The sequence below is a fragment of the Zingiber officinale genome, chromosome 9A (assembly GCF_018446385.1).
Source record: "Zingiber officinale cultivar Zhangliang chromosome 9A, Zo_v1.1, whole genome shotgun sequence".
Classification (NCBI taxonomy): domain Eukaryota; kingdom Viridiplantae; phylum Streptophyta; class Magnoliopsida; order Zingiberales; family Zingiberaceae; genus Zingiber; species Zingiber officinale.
Window position 1 is genome coordinate 33,385,175 of NC_056002.1, and position 16,036 is coordinate 33,401,210.

Consider the following 16,036-nt stretch of genomic DNA (forward strand, 5'->3'; position numbering starts at 1 on the left):
CCTTACAACCTTATAAATTCATAAGACATAAAAATCAATCTAATTGAATTTGTCTAGATCCATAAGTAAGTTTCTGTCCTGGGATTGATATTTTTATATCATGCCAACGCTAGCTGTTTTTCTAATAATATTTTAACACATCGGAAAAGTAAATAATAATAATAATAATAATAATAATAATAATAATAATGGAAATATTAAATCAATGAACTTGAATTGGTCTAATTAAATCTATTTTTACGTTTTTGTGGATTTATAAGACGGTAAAAAATCCAATTACGTCTCTCATTATTTATTTTAGATTCGAAGTATTACATATTTTTAGAAAAAAATGTATGTAATCCTAATCTTAGGCAAATCAAGTTCAATGTGGACCTAATCTCAATCAGGTCAAACCCATGGCAGTACCGATTTAGATCATTCGAAGAAAAAAAAGTCTTTATGGCATTTTCAAAACTTTAGACATCTTTGCTAAATTCTGAACTTTGGGTGCATGCTTTGACAATTGCCGAAAAACATATTTTATCTAATTTTTTATTTAAATTTATTTTAAATCTAATTAAAATTGTCTTATATCCCTTAAAACGGTGAGAAGGATATGCTCTTTTAATTTGTACCAAGTCACCGATATATGATGTCACACTTGAATATTCAAGTTATCATAGTTAGATCACTAACTATAGTATATTTATAACTTTTTTTTTATTCATATAAGAATTTTTTTCTCTAAATAAAGAGTACAATTAAAAAATACTAACATTCTAGACGGACCATTATATTTTTATTTTTTGATTTATTTTGATAGTTGATAAAAAATTTTCATAGGATTAAATTGATCGGATAATTATTAAAGGTTAATTTAATTTATTAATTTTTTTTAATTGATGCACTTTCTATATTGTTTATGACATGCAATATAATCAAAGCCAGGTAAATACTTCCTTTATGTGTTAGTTATTATTTCAAAAATTAGTAGTCGTCCATGATTTATCTCCTCCGTGTTGACTCTGGGATGGATTGATGGGAACACTGGGACAAATATATTCGCCTTTTTACCACCATGACATGCAATATAAAAATTAATAATTTTGAAAGTACATTATAAAAAAAATAAATTATATGATAAAAAAAATTAATTTTATAATTTCTGTCCCCTTTCACAGTTGACTTCACCTCGTGTTAGGGTTTTACGAAAGGTGCCGTTTTGCTCCCTACGCAAGAGAAGCGCCCCAAAGCGAGGAGATCAAAATGAGCCGGAGCCTGGGGATCCCCGTGAAGCTTCTCCACGAGGCGGCAGGGCACATTGTCACGGTGGAGCTGAAGAGCGGCGATCTCTACCGCGGCAACATGATCGAGTGCGAGGACAACTGGAATTGCCAGCTCGAAAGCATCACCTATACTGCCAAGGTCCTCGCTTTCCTCTCCTCTCCTCTCCTCTCCCTCCTCGCTTCTACCCAGAAACGATGTTTGATGTCTGCTCCCATCTCCTTTTACGGATCTCAGTAGATTTGATTGTTCGAGTTTTCGTCCTTCTGTCGTTGTTCTTCATTGATAGGATGGGAAAGTATCACAGCTCGAGCATGTTTTCATACGAGGCAGCAAAGTAAGGTAAACGCCAAGCTTTGCACTCACTCTTTATCATCATGCCTTTTTGTTCGGGTTTGGTTGGAGGATTTGGTTCATGTTTTAGGGTTACAGGTTTATGGTCATCCCTGACATGCTGAAGAACGCGCCAATGTTCAAGCGTTTGGACGCCAGAATTAGGGTTAGAGAATTCTCTCTTCTGTTTTCTTTGTCGGAAATCTGTGTTAGTTTTGCCCGACTGCTTCTGAATTGGTGTGCTTGTCTTCGTTAAGGGCAAAGGATCAGCTCTTGGAGTCGGTCGTGGTCGTGCTGTTGCTATGCGTGCAAGGGTGAGTATTGTTCCATTTATGTTCCATTTTGATGCCTTAATGTTTCAATGTATGAATTCTCAAAGTATTTCTGAATTCCTAATGTGTGTTTGTTGAATCTTTTATTCATTCCAAAAAGAAAAGATAAACCAAATGCATTCGTTTTTTTTCTGACTAGCTAGAACAAAGAATGAACAAGATTGACTTTGCCTTTTCTTAGAATGCCTTTTGACATCAAGATCATATTCATAGTCATGAATATGTTCTTATTCATCATTTCCACCTTTTGTTTTTGTTTCCCTCCTTTATGTTCAATCTTTCTAATCAATTGTCTAGTTTGATTCATCTTTTATGATTGCTATTTAACTTCTCTTTCTTGGTGGTAATGGTATCCTTGGCTTGTTACTGCCATTCCTTGGCTCTGCAAAGTCATCTATCCTTGCCAATCTTTCCCTTGGTGTGGATGTGTTACAGGATGTTATCGACATTGTAAAAGGCTACATATAAAGTTCGTTGTTCAGCAATAAATCAAGAATTTAGAATGTGAGGGCTAAAAGAGAAAAAAAAGACAACCCGGTGCATGAATCTCTAGGTCACACAGCAGCCTTACCTTGCTTCATGGGAAGGATTTATTATAGGCAGTTTTATTCTGCTTTGCAAGAGATTATTTTCTAGATTCGAACTTGTAAGTTCTAGGTCACATCAACTTTACTGTTGTGCCAAGACTCCCGTTCTAATGTGAAGGCTAAAAGGAACAACATGAATTTTCATTGAAATGATTAGTGATGTAGAATATCTAGAAATTACCAGTAAAATCATGAAATGATAAGATCACATGGCTAATCCAAAGCACCTGATGCAGTCTGTTGATATGCTGCTATTGTTAGTATCAGGTTCCGGTGGCTACTGTGAAGTATTATCGATTATCTTCTGTCACTGCCATCGAGTCTTCGTATTACTTTCCTGCCTCATGGCACTGCCTATGGTGCCTCATTTATTTCAAAAAGACTCCAAATCTTCACCCTTAGCTTGCTTGTGCACTCATGTATTCCATGCATTGCTTAGCTTCGGTGTTACTAAGCGTCAACTTGCCATTCTCTATTTCAGGCGCAAGCGGCTGGGCGTGGCGGCCCTCCGGGTAGGGGAGCAGTTCCTCCGATTAGAAGGTAGAGATGATCATTAGCTAGCTTCTTCCACGCAGGGTTAACTTCATATTCCAAATGCTCAATTTTGTTGCATTTTCATGACTCTGTTCGTTGTGGAAATTGGCGTGCCCCTGAACCATTTTCGTTTCGCTGTCACTACTAATGACTTTTATTCCCTTAAAGTTTAGGAAGTTTGTTGATGGTTTGATCTTTCTACGTCTTTCTTAACCCTTGCTCATATTAAATGCCTATAATACACAAACCTCAACAAAAACAAATTGTTTATAACAAATTTTTAAGATAAAAAACTATCATTTTTTTTTCTTCCCTCCAAACTAAAATTAAATAAATGCTTTCCTGTTCATGCTCTCCACGAAATTATTTAGGCAAATAATCTTAGTGACTAAGAATTCAAAAAAAAAACAAAATCAAAAATAAAAATAAAAACATGCAAAAAAAAAAAGAAAAAGACGAGCAAATCAGCCTCTAAAAATGAATATCAATCTCAACATCTGCCCTAGATGTTAAAGGCAAGAAGCATTGCCTCCGGGGTAATAGTGGCCAATGGTGCAGAGGCAAGTTTCTTCTGAACACAAATAGTCGATTAGGATACCTTTGTGAGAGCACAGCTTGGCGAGGATGATGATGCTAACAAGGTAATTGTTCTTGGTATACATGTATAACTGGCAGTTCACAGCAGAAAGTGGCCAAGGGCTAAGGCACTACTTGTATAGCAAGACACATACCTGCTTACTGATATCATAGTGTTAAGTTATGCTGCCTGACGGGCTCGACTCTGTCCCGCACACTTAATCGGACATCTATCAAAAGCCTCCAAATTTAATCCTCACATCTCGTTCTTTCTGGAAATTATGAATGCCCCACGCCAACTAAACTGCTCCTTTTGCCTCCCTCTACGAAAATAAACAATATCTTTTTAAGGTGAATAAAATTCTTAGTTTATTATAACAGTTGGAATGTCAAATGGTAGAGGGGAGGGAAACTCATTTATTGGCCATCGGGATAAATTAAAAAAAGTATTCATGGTTGTTCATCTGGAGTGATCAATATTTTTAGATTTATCATCTCATTTAAAAAAATATCTTACAATACACGATAGCTAAAATTTAAACCTTAAATACTTAATTAATGATTAAACCTTAAATACTTAATTAATGATTAGAGTATCTAATCGTTGTACCGTTGTCAGGACGACACATAATCATATTGATATAATAATTGGAGACATGATAGAAAAATTTGGCAATGCTTGTTAAATATAGTACCTAAACGCATAAAGAATTTCGGACAACTCTAGTACAACACCTGGATAATGGTTGGCTGCTTTGCGGCATGAGAATCCGTTCTGTCTTAATGAAAAAGGATTTACACGAATTCCAAGATATTCAAGTGACGTCAACCAAACCCTCGCTCGCCTAAGACAACAAAAGGAAAAATTCTATAAGGATAAACCTTTGTTCTTCCTATCGGATCAAAGGAGCACGATGCTTGGTCGAGCGACTACTTTCAGAAGGTCGATCGACGAGGATCAAGTACATCCTGACTATACAATGATGAATGTCGATTGGGAAGCAATCGGCGCACACTGGTCCAATCAGTCGGACTACAGCCTCCTTCGACTAGACTTAAAGGGGAGGCTTGTGATACGGTGATAAGGGGAGGGAGGTCCCACCCCGCTGCCATGGTAGAGTTCAGTGTCATGGTGGAGGTCATAGTTAAGGTGGTCAAACACCCCTATACCATCGGTCGATCGGGTAGCACACTCACCCGATCGAGATAAGAAAAGACCCTATCCGATATCATAACAACTCAACAAGGTTCCAAGCTTCCGGCGTTCAGAAAGACTGCTAGGTATCTACAAGGGCATGCTGAACGACTTCCCAGCTCGGCCCTACATAGAACTATTAGAGCGGAGTGGATTCACGATCGAGCTACACGGAAATAGAAGGGTGGCTGAGCGACTTTCTCGCTCGACCGGATAATGGCTTATGAATCAGGACAGCGGAAGCGTCGATCGAGCGACCCTCTCGCTCGACTGAATAATGCACTCATCTGAGCAGAAAGTAAGAACTCGAGCCGAGTGACCATCCCACTCGGCCAATAAAAGACACTGCTAACTAGATATTATCTTTTTGGGAGCATGCGCCGCTGACAGGCGGCATGGTTGGCGGCTCGTTCAGACTGAAGATCGTACGGTAGAAGCTTCCACTGTCACTTCAGAGATATGCGTGGCTCATTAAGGTATTGTGTTAGGGACACTTTTCTGATATACTTTGAGAAGCGTGCACGTTTAGGGAAGCGTGCGCGCGCGTTACAGGAGCCCTATATAAAGGGGGTCCAAGCATCGATGGAGGTATGCGTTATATACGATAATCTACTGTTACTGTTACTATTCTCTACTTTGCTCTGCTCTCACACATCGTCGATGACTGACTTGAGCATCGGAGAGTTATCGTCGGGGACCCCTTCCCTAGTTCGGCACTGACGTAGCTGCGGTTGCAGGGTCTCGACACTACAAAAAATCATGCAAATAACGACGACATTTCCAACTAAATTTAATTCAGTCGAAAAAATACCGATTGAATTTAATTTCATCGGTGATTTTCGACTGAATTGAAACTTTCGTCGGTAAATACCGACTGAAATGCCTATTCAGTCGGCAAATCTGGGTGAGTTCACGGAGAATCAATTATAACAGTTTAAGGTTAATAATTACCGACAAAATTTGAATTCCGTCGGCAAATGCGATTAAAATTAGGGCACGATCTTAGTTTCCTCTCCCCGCGAACAATTCTTTCTCGCGATCTCCTCTCCGCGTCCTCGACGATCGGCGATCTCCGCGATTAGAATCCTCGTGTCCTCCTCTCCCGTTCTCAACGATCAGCAACCGATGACTCAGGTATTCTCCTCTCCTCCTTCTTCTCTTCTGTTTCACGCCACACCAGTCACAGCAGGGGCCTGCTGGCGGTCGGCCGACCGCTGCAGGGGCCTACTCCGCCAGCGCCTGCTCGCAGCGATCAGCCGCCGTAGCGACCGGCCGCCGTAGGCGCCTGCTCGCAGCGACCGGCAGTCGCAGCCGCAGACGCCTGCTCACGGCAACCGACCGCCGTAGGTGCCTGCTTAAGGCTGGTCGTAAGCGCTTGCTCGCGGCTGGCCGCAAGCCCTTGCTCACGGCTGGCCGCAGGCCCCTGCTTAGTTTATTATATGTATTGTTATTTCATTTAATGAACGTTTAAGCAACATATGTTTATTAGAAAGTCTATGTTTATAATGATTCTCTAAGCAAGAACATGATATTCTAAGTTTGTAATGATACCGTAAGCAATACCTTTATATTCTAAGTTTATCATTCATTTGCTTTAGTGTAGAGGAGAATTTTGGTAATATGATACGAAGATCATGAGATGAAACTGAGCTTAAAATGCTTTATTTATGTTTATTTCAAATGATACAACTTTAATAATGTTTCAAATTATATTTTCATTAGGTAACGATGTATATGGTGGCAAAAGGCGAATACGCTCGTCTCCAGCGCCCCCGCCAATCCGTCCCAGGGCCAACATGGAGGAGGTAAATCACGGGCGGCTACTAGCCTTTGGAATAGTGACTAGCACATGAGGGAGACATTTATCTCGGCTTTGCCAAGATTCGAACCCCAGATCTCATGGTGGCAACACCTCATGCGTTAGCCACTAAACCCATCCGAGGGGGCTAGTTAACGATGTATATGAACAAAACTTGGATGTACAATCGATTAGAAAATGGATTTCTCATAGCTGATTTTATTGCTGAAGTTGAACAGTTTGTGAACTTTGCTAAAAGTCATCCAAAATGTATGAATGGTGTCGAATTACAGTGCCTGTGAAATCATAAAAAATGTCAAAATAGAGCTTTCCGTGATGATGATACCGTAAAAATGCATCTGTGTAGAAATGATTTTGTGTCAAATTACTACAATTGGTACTGTCACGGAGAGCCTTATTTTTATGAACCAATTAGGCCTTCTGGTGGTTTGTCATCTGGGACAACTGTTACCGCTCCTGAAGCATCAACTAATATTGATATTACAATGCAATCAATGGTTAATGATGATATGAATGCAGTTGATTATTTCAATATAGATGAAATACCAACACATGAATATCAACAACTATATGAGATGCTAAAGGCTAGTGAAAGAGAAGTGTGGGAAGACATTCCTTCCGATCATTTTCAACTATCAGCTACTGTAAGGTTATTGAATATGAAAGCAGAACATCATTTTTCTGAAAGATGTTACGATGACATCTGTCAATTGATGTCAGAGTTGCTCCCTGCTAATAACATAATGACTGATAGATTCTATGAAATAAAGAAATTGATCAGAGGTTTAGGTTTGCCTGTAGAGAAAATTGATTGTTGTATAAACAATTATATGATATTTTGGAATGAAGACAGTGATTTGAATGAATGTAAAATATGTACTCATCTTCATTTTAAGCATCGTACTCGCATACCAGGGAAGTGTTGGGCAATTTCCCTAAGTCAAGTTTGACCAATTTGACTAAGCTTGAGTTGAGTCAAGCTTGAGTCGGGATTTAAGTTTTGATGTTTGACAATATATGGAGATTGCTAGAGCAATCATCCGTTTGACAATATATGGCAGTCTCAATCGATCGGTCGATCAATTGGGAAGTGACCAATGGGCAGGAAACGAGCGATGGACGGCTGTGATGGAGTGGTGTTGACGTGGCAATCGATTGGGGATGGATTGGATCGATTGGGAGCACTGTTTAAAGCCTTGGCGGAGCGTTTTCTCCGCAGTTATTTGCGAGATTTCTCCTACGATTTGTGTGCGATTCACCATTGATTTTCTCCGAGCTTCTCCGCCAGTTCTTGAAGGCTCTTGGGGGTGCATTCCCAAGATTCAAGAGGCAACAACAAGCAACAAGTAAGCAAGAAGAGAGTGTCTCTATTTGTATTTGTATTTCTTCTTCTTGTGTGAGTTGTTTGTGTGTGTGAGAGTTTGTACAAGACTTCTCCGCATTCGGCTGCGACCGAGAATGAGGGTTTTCATAGTGGAGATAGCGTCGTGTGTGGATTCTTGGATTAGTCACCTCTTCTTGATGTGGATACCAAGTAAATCCGTGTGTTAGCGTTGTGTGTGTGTTTGTATTTTACTTTCCACTGCATATCAAGACGAAGTAAGCACAAGTGCGCGACGAGACGCTATTCACCCCCCTCTAGCGGGCCCAACGGTCCCAACAAGAAGAAGAGGAAAAATATTGCTGGGAAAGTGATGTATTATTTTCCGTTAACTGCTATACTTCAACACTTGTATTCATATGTAGCTACAGCTTGCCACATGATGTGGCATCATGAGCATGAGCATGAGCATGAGCACGAGCACGAAGGAGGTATAATGTGTCATCCTTGTGATTCTCCTGCATGGAAACTACTTGATAATGTATTTCCTTCCTTTGCAATGGAACCACATAATGTGAAATTGAGACTTTCTGCAGATGAATTTCAACATTTTGGTCAGTCAGGACAACAATATTCATCTTGGTCAGTTATATTAACATCGTACAACTTACCGTAATGGATGTGCATAAAAGATGAATTTATGTTCCTTACTGTGCTTATTCCTGGTCCAACCAATCCCAAAGATAAAATAGATATTTTCTTGCAACCTTTAATTGTCGAGCTGAATGAATTATGGAATATAGGGCCGATGATTGATGATGTTGCAAGTAAGACTAATTTTACATTGCATGCTGCCTTATTATGGACGATCAGTGATTTTCAGCATACTCAATGTTGTCAGGATGGAGCACGGCTGGTAAATTATCATGCCCACATTGCATGACAGAGTCCGATGCATTTTCATTACCTTGTAGTGAGAAGGTATCTTGGTTTGATAATCACCGTAAATTTTTACCAGTTGATCACCCTTTTAGGAGAAATAAGAAAAAATTTCTAAAGAATGTTGTAGTCAGAAAATCTCCCCCAACTGTCCATGCTTCATGTTAAGAAATCATTGAACAAATAGATGGTTATGGATTTCTCCCAATATCTCAGCCTAATTCTGATGAGATAAATAAATATCTTGTTAGGATGTACAAGTGCGGTTGGAAGAAAAGGAGCATTTTCTCGGAGCTGTCTTATCGGAAGTATCTACTCATTCGATATAATATGGATGTGATGCATGTTGAGAAAAATTTCTTTGATAATATTTTCAACACTGTGATGAATGTGCCTAGAAGAACAAAGGACACTGTAAAATCACGTGAGGAATTAAAAGAATTAGTCAATAGGCCAGAGTTGCATTAGAATGAAACAACCAATAAGTTTCCAAAAACATGCTATACATTGGGCAAAGATGGTAAACAAGTTTTATGTAGTTGGTTAAAAAAAATCAAATTCCCAGATGGATATACTTCGAATATGGCTCGATGTGTTGATATGAACAAGTTAAAGATGTTTGGAATGAAGAGTCATGACTGCCACGTGTTTATGCAAAGACTTATTCCAATAGTTTTTCATGATTTACTTCCTAATAATGTTTGGCAAGCACTTACGGAGTTAAGTCTGTTTTCCAGAGATTTGACAGCGAGGTGTATTATGACGACCACTATGCTTCGGTTAGAAACAGACATTCCTCTCATACTTTGTAAGCTGGAGCGCATATTCCCACCTAGTTTTTTTGATTCAATGAAACATCTGCTAGTACATTTACCATATGAGGCACGAATAGCTAGTCTTGTTCAGTATAGATGGATGTATCCATTTGAACAGTTTTTGAGAAAATTAAATAATAATATTCATAATAAAGCAAGAGTTGAAGGGTCAATATGTAATGCTTATCTGGTTGAGGAAACATCTTCCTTCTGCTCCTATTATTTTGCTGATAATGTTAAAACCAGACGGAACAAATGTCCTAGAAATTTTGATGATACTCAGAATATAGGCCCATCAATACTTTCTATTTTCAAATTTGCTGGTAAACCAATGGGTGTATCTGTTTCTAGATGGTTAACTCAACAAGAATACCATGCTGCAAGAGCATACATACTCTTAAACTGTGATGAGGTCAAACCATACATCAAGTAAATTAACTTCTCCACTCAAACTTTTATCTCGTTATATTTGTTTTCTTAATATCCTAATTGTCTCAAAATTACCTTATTTCACAGCTTATATGAACAACAATTATATCTACAAAATCCATCAATGAGTGCATGTGAGGTTGCTGAAAAGTTAGAGACTGAATTTACATTATGGTTTCAAATATATGTAAGTTAGAGAAATTTTTATAATTCTTCATTAAACTAAGTTCGGTCCTAATTTATATCATAAATCTTTTGATTGGTGAAAGACCGCAGAATATCAAATGTGCAAGATGATAGAATATTAAATCTTGCATCAGGACCCCTTCGTCAAATAATGGTCTACTCTGGTTACTATGTTAATGGTCTCAAATTCCATGTGACACAACGAGATTCACGGAGATTAACTTATAATTCGTGTGTTTGTGTTAAAGGGTCTATTGACACCAATAACACTGAGTTTGATTACTATGGTAGACTTGAGGAAATTATAAAGGTTGAATATCCAGCATTACCTATAAAAATGTGTGTGTTGTTTAAATGTTCATGGTATGATCTGATCCCAAGAACATGTATCATAATACATCCAAATTATAATTTAGTTGAGGTTAATGCAAATAAAAAATTCAATAAGTTTGAACCTTTCATTTTTGCAATACAAGCGGGTCAAGTTTTTTATTTTGAATATTCTACGAAGAGAAGAAGAGCTAGTGAATGGTTGTCTGTTTGTCGAATGAAGCCTTGTTCGACCATAGAAATGTCGAACACCATTACTGCTCAAAACCATAATGCATTTCAGAATGATGAAGTAGAGAGACATTCAGTTGATTCACAACTCCAATCTACATCACAATTACTTGTAGATGTTAATACCATTGATAAGGAGATAGATGATGGAGAGACATCCAGCAGTGAGGATTTTGCTGACCTAACAGAGTCTAGTGACGACGACTTACAAACTATTGATGTTGAGTAGAAATGCTTCCAGAGTCTAGCATTGATTAAATTTTAGCATTATTGTTCATCAAGTAAGTTATGCTTCAATCATGTTTTATTGCTTGATTATCATGTTAGTAAACTTTATTATGATGTGTTGTAATGTTATTTTGTAGATATTATATCTCATGGCAGATCATCCAGCACCACTACTCCGTGGATCTACAGTTCTTAGGATTGTTGGACAGTCGTAATTTTATTATTAGTAATTCAAGTTCTTTTTTAAAACATTTATCTTATGTCTTAAAATTGTTTATATGCAGGTTTACTCCTGACGGTCATCGAGTATCGACATATATTATCGAGAAATTTAAAGAAAGAGTCTGCATTGCTAGTACTACATGGAGACATGTAGACAGTGAGACTAAAGATTTTTATTATAAAGAATTTATAGTAAGTAAATTGAATATGTATAATATATTTATCTTTTAATATACTAAATTTTTAATTTCTAATTACAGAAAAAATATACATGGGAGGATGGACACGAGGCAGAATTTGTAACGACTTAGAATATTTACGGTGCCAAGTTATACAAAGATCTCTTATATTATATGAGAAAGGATGACACTAGACCAGCTTATGTATCCGACGAGATTTGGGATGCATGGACGACCACTTGGTCTGCAGAAAGATGGCAGACAAAGACTCTAAAAGCTCGAGAAAATAGGAATACAGAGTCATGTGACCCGAGTACCGGATCTGCTTGGCATACATCAGGATCTCGATATATTGTTGAGCACGCTATCGATATGGTGAATTTAATTTAGTTGAGGTTATGTAAATTAAAATTTTATTTATTAACAAACTTGTATAATTTTAGCCCAACTTATTTGTGCATGTAGGAGCATTCTTTAGAAAGACAACATACTTGCCTAGAGATCTTTCTCAAGACTCATCAGAGAAAAGATGACACATATGTTGATCTTCGATCCACGAACATTGGTGTTTGAATTATTAATTTTATTACATTTAATCGTTAATAATGATTAATTAGCTATAGTAATTGTGTACAAGATATAAATTGTATATTTTTTTTCTACACAAGAGGAAATGATAAGTAGGGTTGCTCAGGCATCTCAACCACCAGTAAAGGGAGGGGAGTCACAGGATCTATCCATCCAACAAATAAATGAAATTTTATTATGATGTTGTGGGTGGAAGGACGAAGAACTCCTCCCTCTACGGTCTTGGCTCCCAGGCCAAGGTGGTATTTGATCGCTTGAGGACTCCTAGGGGTTGTGGCAGTTCTTCTTCTTCTTCTTCTTCTTCTTCTTCTTCTGAGGTGGAGTCATTAAGAAAAGAAAATCAAGAATTGAAGACTCAGATGACTACCATGGATCAGAGGTGGGAGGAGAGATGGGCTGCTCAGGAGCAGACATTGTCCCAGATGTGAGCAGCCATTGCTAGATGGGACCGATCACAGCAACCTCAGTCACAAGATCCCCAGTCACAACACGGTATTGAATCACAGGAGACTTGAGACCCATTAGACCCTGCTGGTGATTAGATTTTTTTGAGGTATGTTCAATTACAACTTTTTTTTTAATTTATCATACATTAATTAAGTCAAATATAATTATTCTATTTGGATATTCTCAGATATTTATCTTAAATTGTATTATATTGTTCAAGAATCCATATTGATACATTCACCAACGTATTATCATTGAATATCTAAAATATAATCCATGTATTTTTTTACATGTAAAATTAGTTATATATTACAATTTTTGAGTTATATATTACATTTGTATCGATTCATTCTGATTATAATCTCTTATATTTGATTTTTACAGGATTATATTTGGATATATGAGTAGGTGATATATCATATGGTAAGTATTTTGAATATTTTATATTTGACTTTCACTTGCCAATCACTTTTGTATGCTTATGATTGTAAGTACTTGATATTTGGATAGTTATGTTTTATTTTGTATTGAATTTTGGAGATATGACCATTTGTTACTATGTTTTGTATTGTATTTTAGATAGTTTTGTCATTTGTTTGTTGTGAGCTTATTGTATGTTGTGAGTTGGTTGTATTAATTGTGATTGATGTATGAATTGTGTTTGTGTTACTGACGGAAATTAAAAATAGGTATTTCAAATTTTTATTGAATATTACCGACGGAATGTTTAATTCCGTCGGTAATATAACAACAACAGGGAATTGTGATACAATGCCGACGGAAGTTGTACTTTCGTCGGTAATTACCGACAGAAGTTTTGATTCCGTCGGTAAATGCTGACGGAAGTTGTGATTTCGTCGGTAAATGTCGACGGATTCACAACTTCCGTCGAAATTTACCGGTGGAAGTTTTGATTCCGTCGGCATTTACCCACGGAAGTTTTGATTCCGTCGGTAATATACCGACGGAATCATAATTCCGTCGGTAACATCCGTTTCCTTCCGTTTGTCTTCTGTCGACGGGATAAATTTTCTATCGTTAAAATATACGACGGAATGAAATATTCCGTCGGTAATTACCGACTGAATATAATTTCCGTCGGTAAATTGAGCGTCGACCCAATCCATCCCGATATCATAAATTCCGTCGGTATTCCATCAGAAACCACAACTACCGACGGAATGCCGACAGAAAATTCAATCGTTATTCCTGACTATTTTTGTAGTGCGAGGAGTTGACATGATCAACTGAAGCGTCACGTCCCAACTTCCATCACCTCGATTATTGGATAGGATAAGAAATTATTTGGACTCTGGACTAATTCTGGCTTTAACAATTTTACATATTCGATCTAATTAAATAATAGCGGAAGCGATTACGCAATTTTATATATCATAATCGCACATATAAATATAAACTGATGATGAAATTAAATTTATAAAATAAATAATTTGTAGAAAACTAACCTCTTGTAGTTTTCTTCCCTTTTGTGAATATGAAGTGCGTAGAAACCAGAGTCTTCCAGTATAATCCTTCATGCCTATGGCAGTGTGTGGCACTCCAAAATACAATCACTAGAAATCAAAATGTGTTTCCTCTTGATACTATATATATATATATATATATATAGCAGATGGATTTTTTTATGGTTATATGGTATATAAATTTTTTTGTATTTTTTTTTTTACTTTTTTACTTCAGGTTAGAGAATTTTTTCATCAATTTCATAAGAACGTTTAAGTACAAGTATATGAAATATATTAATTTCCCTCAATCCTTACTTTACATTACACAACATATATTTCTCCTAAACCTCTTTTTTAGATAAGATCTTATCTTTTTTTAGATATTAAATAACGTATAATATATTCTCAATATATTATGAAATTATTAATATCTATTTGGATATTACCATACTAATTCAAATTTATAATTACCTCATAATTATGATTTAAATTAACATATTATTAATATCTATTTGGATATTACCATGATAATCCAAATTTATAATTATCTCATAATTATGATTTAGATTAGGATATTATTAATATCTATTTAGATATTACTCTAATAATCCAAATTTATAATTATCTCATAATTACAATTTAGATTAGGATATTATTAATATCTATGGGACATTATCATAATAATCCAAATTTATAATTATTTCATAATTATAATTTATAATATGATATTATTAATATTTATTTGGATATTACCATAATAATCTAAATTTATAATTATCTCATAATTATAATTTAGATCTAATCAATTATAGTTATCTACAAGCCTTGACATATGGAAACGTTTTTCCATTTTCATATTTGATTTCTAAATAGTATTTCTAATCCATCAATTATTAAGAAGGTTTACTGGAGACCATTGACCCATAATTAAAAGATCCAATAAATTAGATAAATAATTAAACTCTTTGATTAATTTACCTAACTTATTAATTCCATTATTACTCCACTAAAAATATGGAATTGCACTCTTTCTCATTATGAAATATTTTACTCTACTAAAAGAACAGTCCATTAATTTAATCATTATATATGGATTAATCCTCCATTGACAATTCATAATTTAGAGCTAATAATATTCCGTTTACCTCTCCAATTACTTTTTATCCTCATCTACTATTAATTCACTAGTGAGTGGTTTAATTTTTAATATAATTATAAATTAGTTTGGCCTAACCCTTAATTACAGAATTAACAAATAAGGGAATCGTCCTTCTATCTCCCATAGCTACAAGGAGTGAACTCCATGTATATGAATTATATTTTTAGCCAATTATTTTAAATATAAATCTAAAATGCAAGTGTTTGAGAATGCATAATTTCAAACTTTAAACAAGTAAATTAAAAATCATATTAGAATCAATAGAAGTATATAATTATGATCATCTTATGATTTAATTAAAATTTCACATTAATAACAATTTATTATGAAATAAATAATTAAATCAGTCCAAGTCCTATATAATATCATTATATATAAATATGTCCCTAGAGTATAACATAGACGGTAAATGCATAACATCTCTGATGTAATGGTAAGGAGTCGATTCTTATGAACTGACGACTTGAGATTTATCTCATCATATGCCTAATGCTTGTGTACTTACATTTACTTCCTTTCATATCTGTGGGGCTGACATTAGGAGACCATTAAAATAACGAATTTATCTTTTTTTTTTCCATCTAGATGTCTCCACATCAACATTTTGGATAAGACGATCACATTCATAGTATTCATGGGCCGCATTACTGATGTTTTAGTTAAAAACTCCATACTTTAATTAATTTCATCACAAACTCAATTTAAGTTTATTATCCATAATTTTAATTTTCTTGTATATATAACTCTTATATATATTAAAATTATAGTTACATTCAATAAACTAGGGATTTTGCTATCATATTCAAGATAATGAATTTCAAGTAAAAATGTTCGATAATAAGTGTCACATTTAT

General features: G+C 35.7%; 1 protein-coding gene across 1 annotated transcript; it reads left to right on the plus strand.

The window, feature by feature from the left end:
* The first annotated feature begins 1,155 nt into the window (after positions 1 to 1,155).
* On the plus strand, positions 1,156 to 3,251 carry LOC122020397 (small nuclear ribonucleoprotein SmD3b-like). The gene is made up of 5 exons (XM_042578315.1): positions 1,156 to 1,407; positions 1,556 to 1,608; positions 1,699 to 1,765; positions 1,857 to 1,913; positions 3,000 to 3,251. The coding sequence occupies exons 1-5, from the start codon at positions 1,249 to 1,251 to the stop codon at positions 3,060 to 3,062; spliced, it is 399 nt and encodes a 132-aa protein (XP_042434249.1). The 5' UTR covers positions 1,156 to 1,248; the 3' UTR covers positions 3,063 to 3,251.
* The last annotated feature ends 12,785 nt before the right edge of the window (positions 3,252 to 16,036 follow it).

Bases quoted from the DNA above. Each gene is read 5' to 3' on its own strand.
- LOC122020397 (XM_042578315.1), top strand. From the start codon at position 1,249: ATGAGCCGGAGCCTGGGGATCCCCGTGAAGCTTCTCCACGAGGCGGCA. The intron at 1,408-1,555 runs GTCCTCGCTTTC...CTTCATTGATAG, and splicing joins GCATCACCTATACTGCCAAG to GATGGGAAAGTATCACAGCT. The intron at 1,914-2,999 runs GTGAGTATTGTT...TCTCTATTTCAG, and splicing joins CTGTTGCTATGCGTGCAAGG to GCGCAAGCGGCTGGGCGTGG.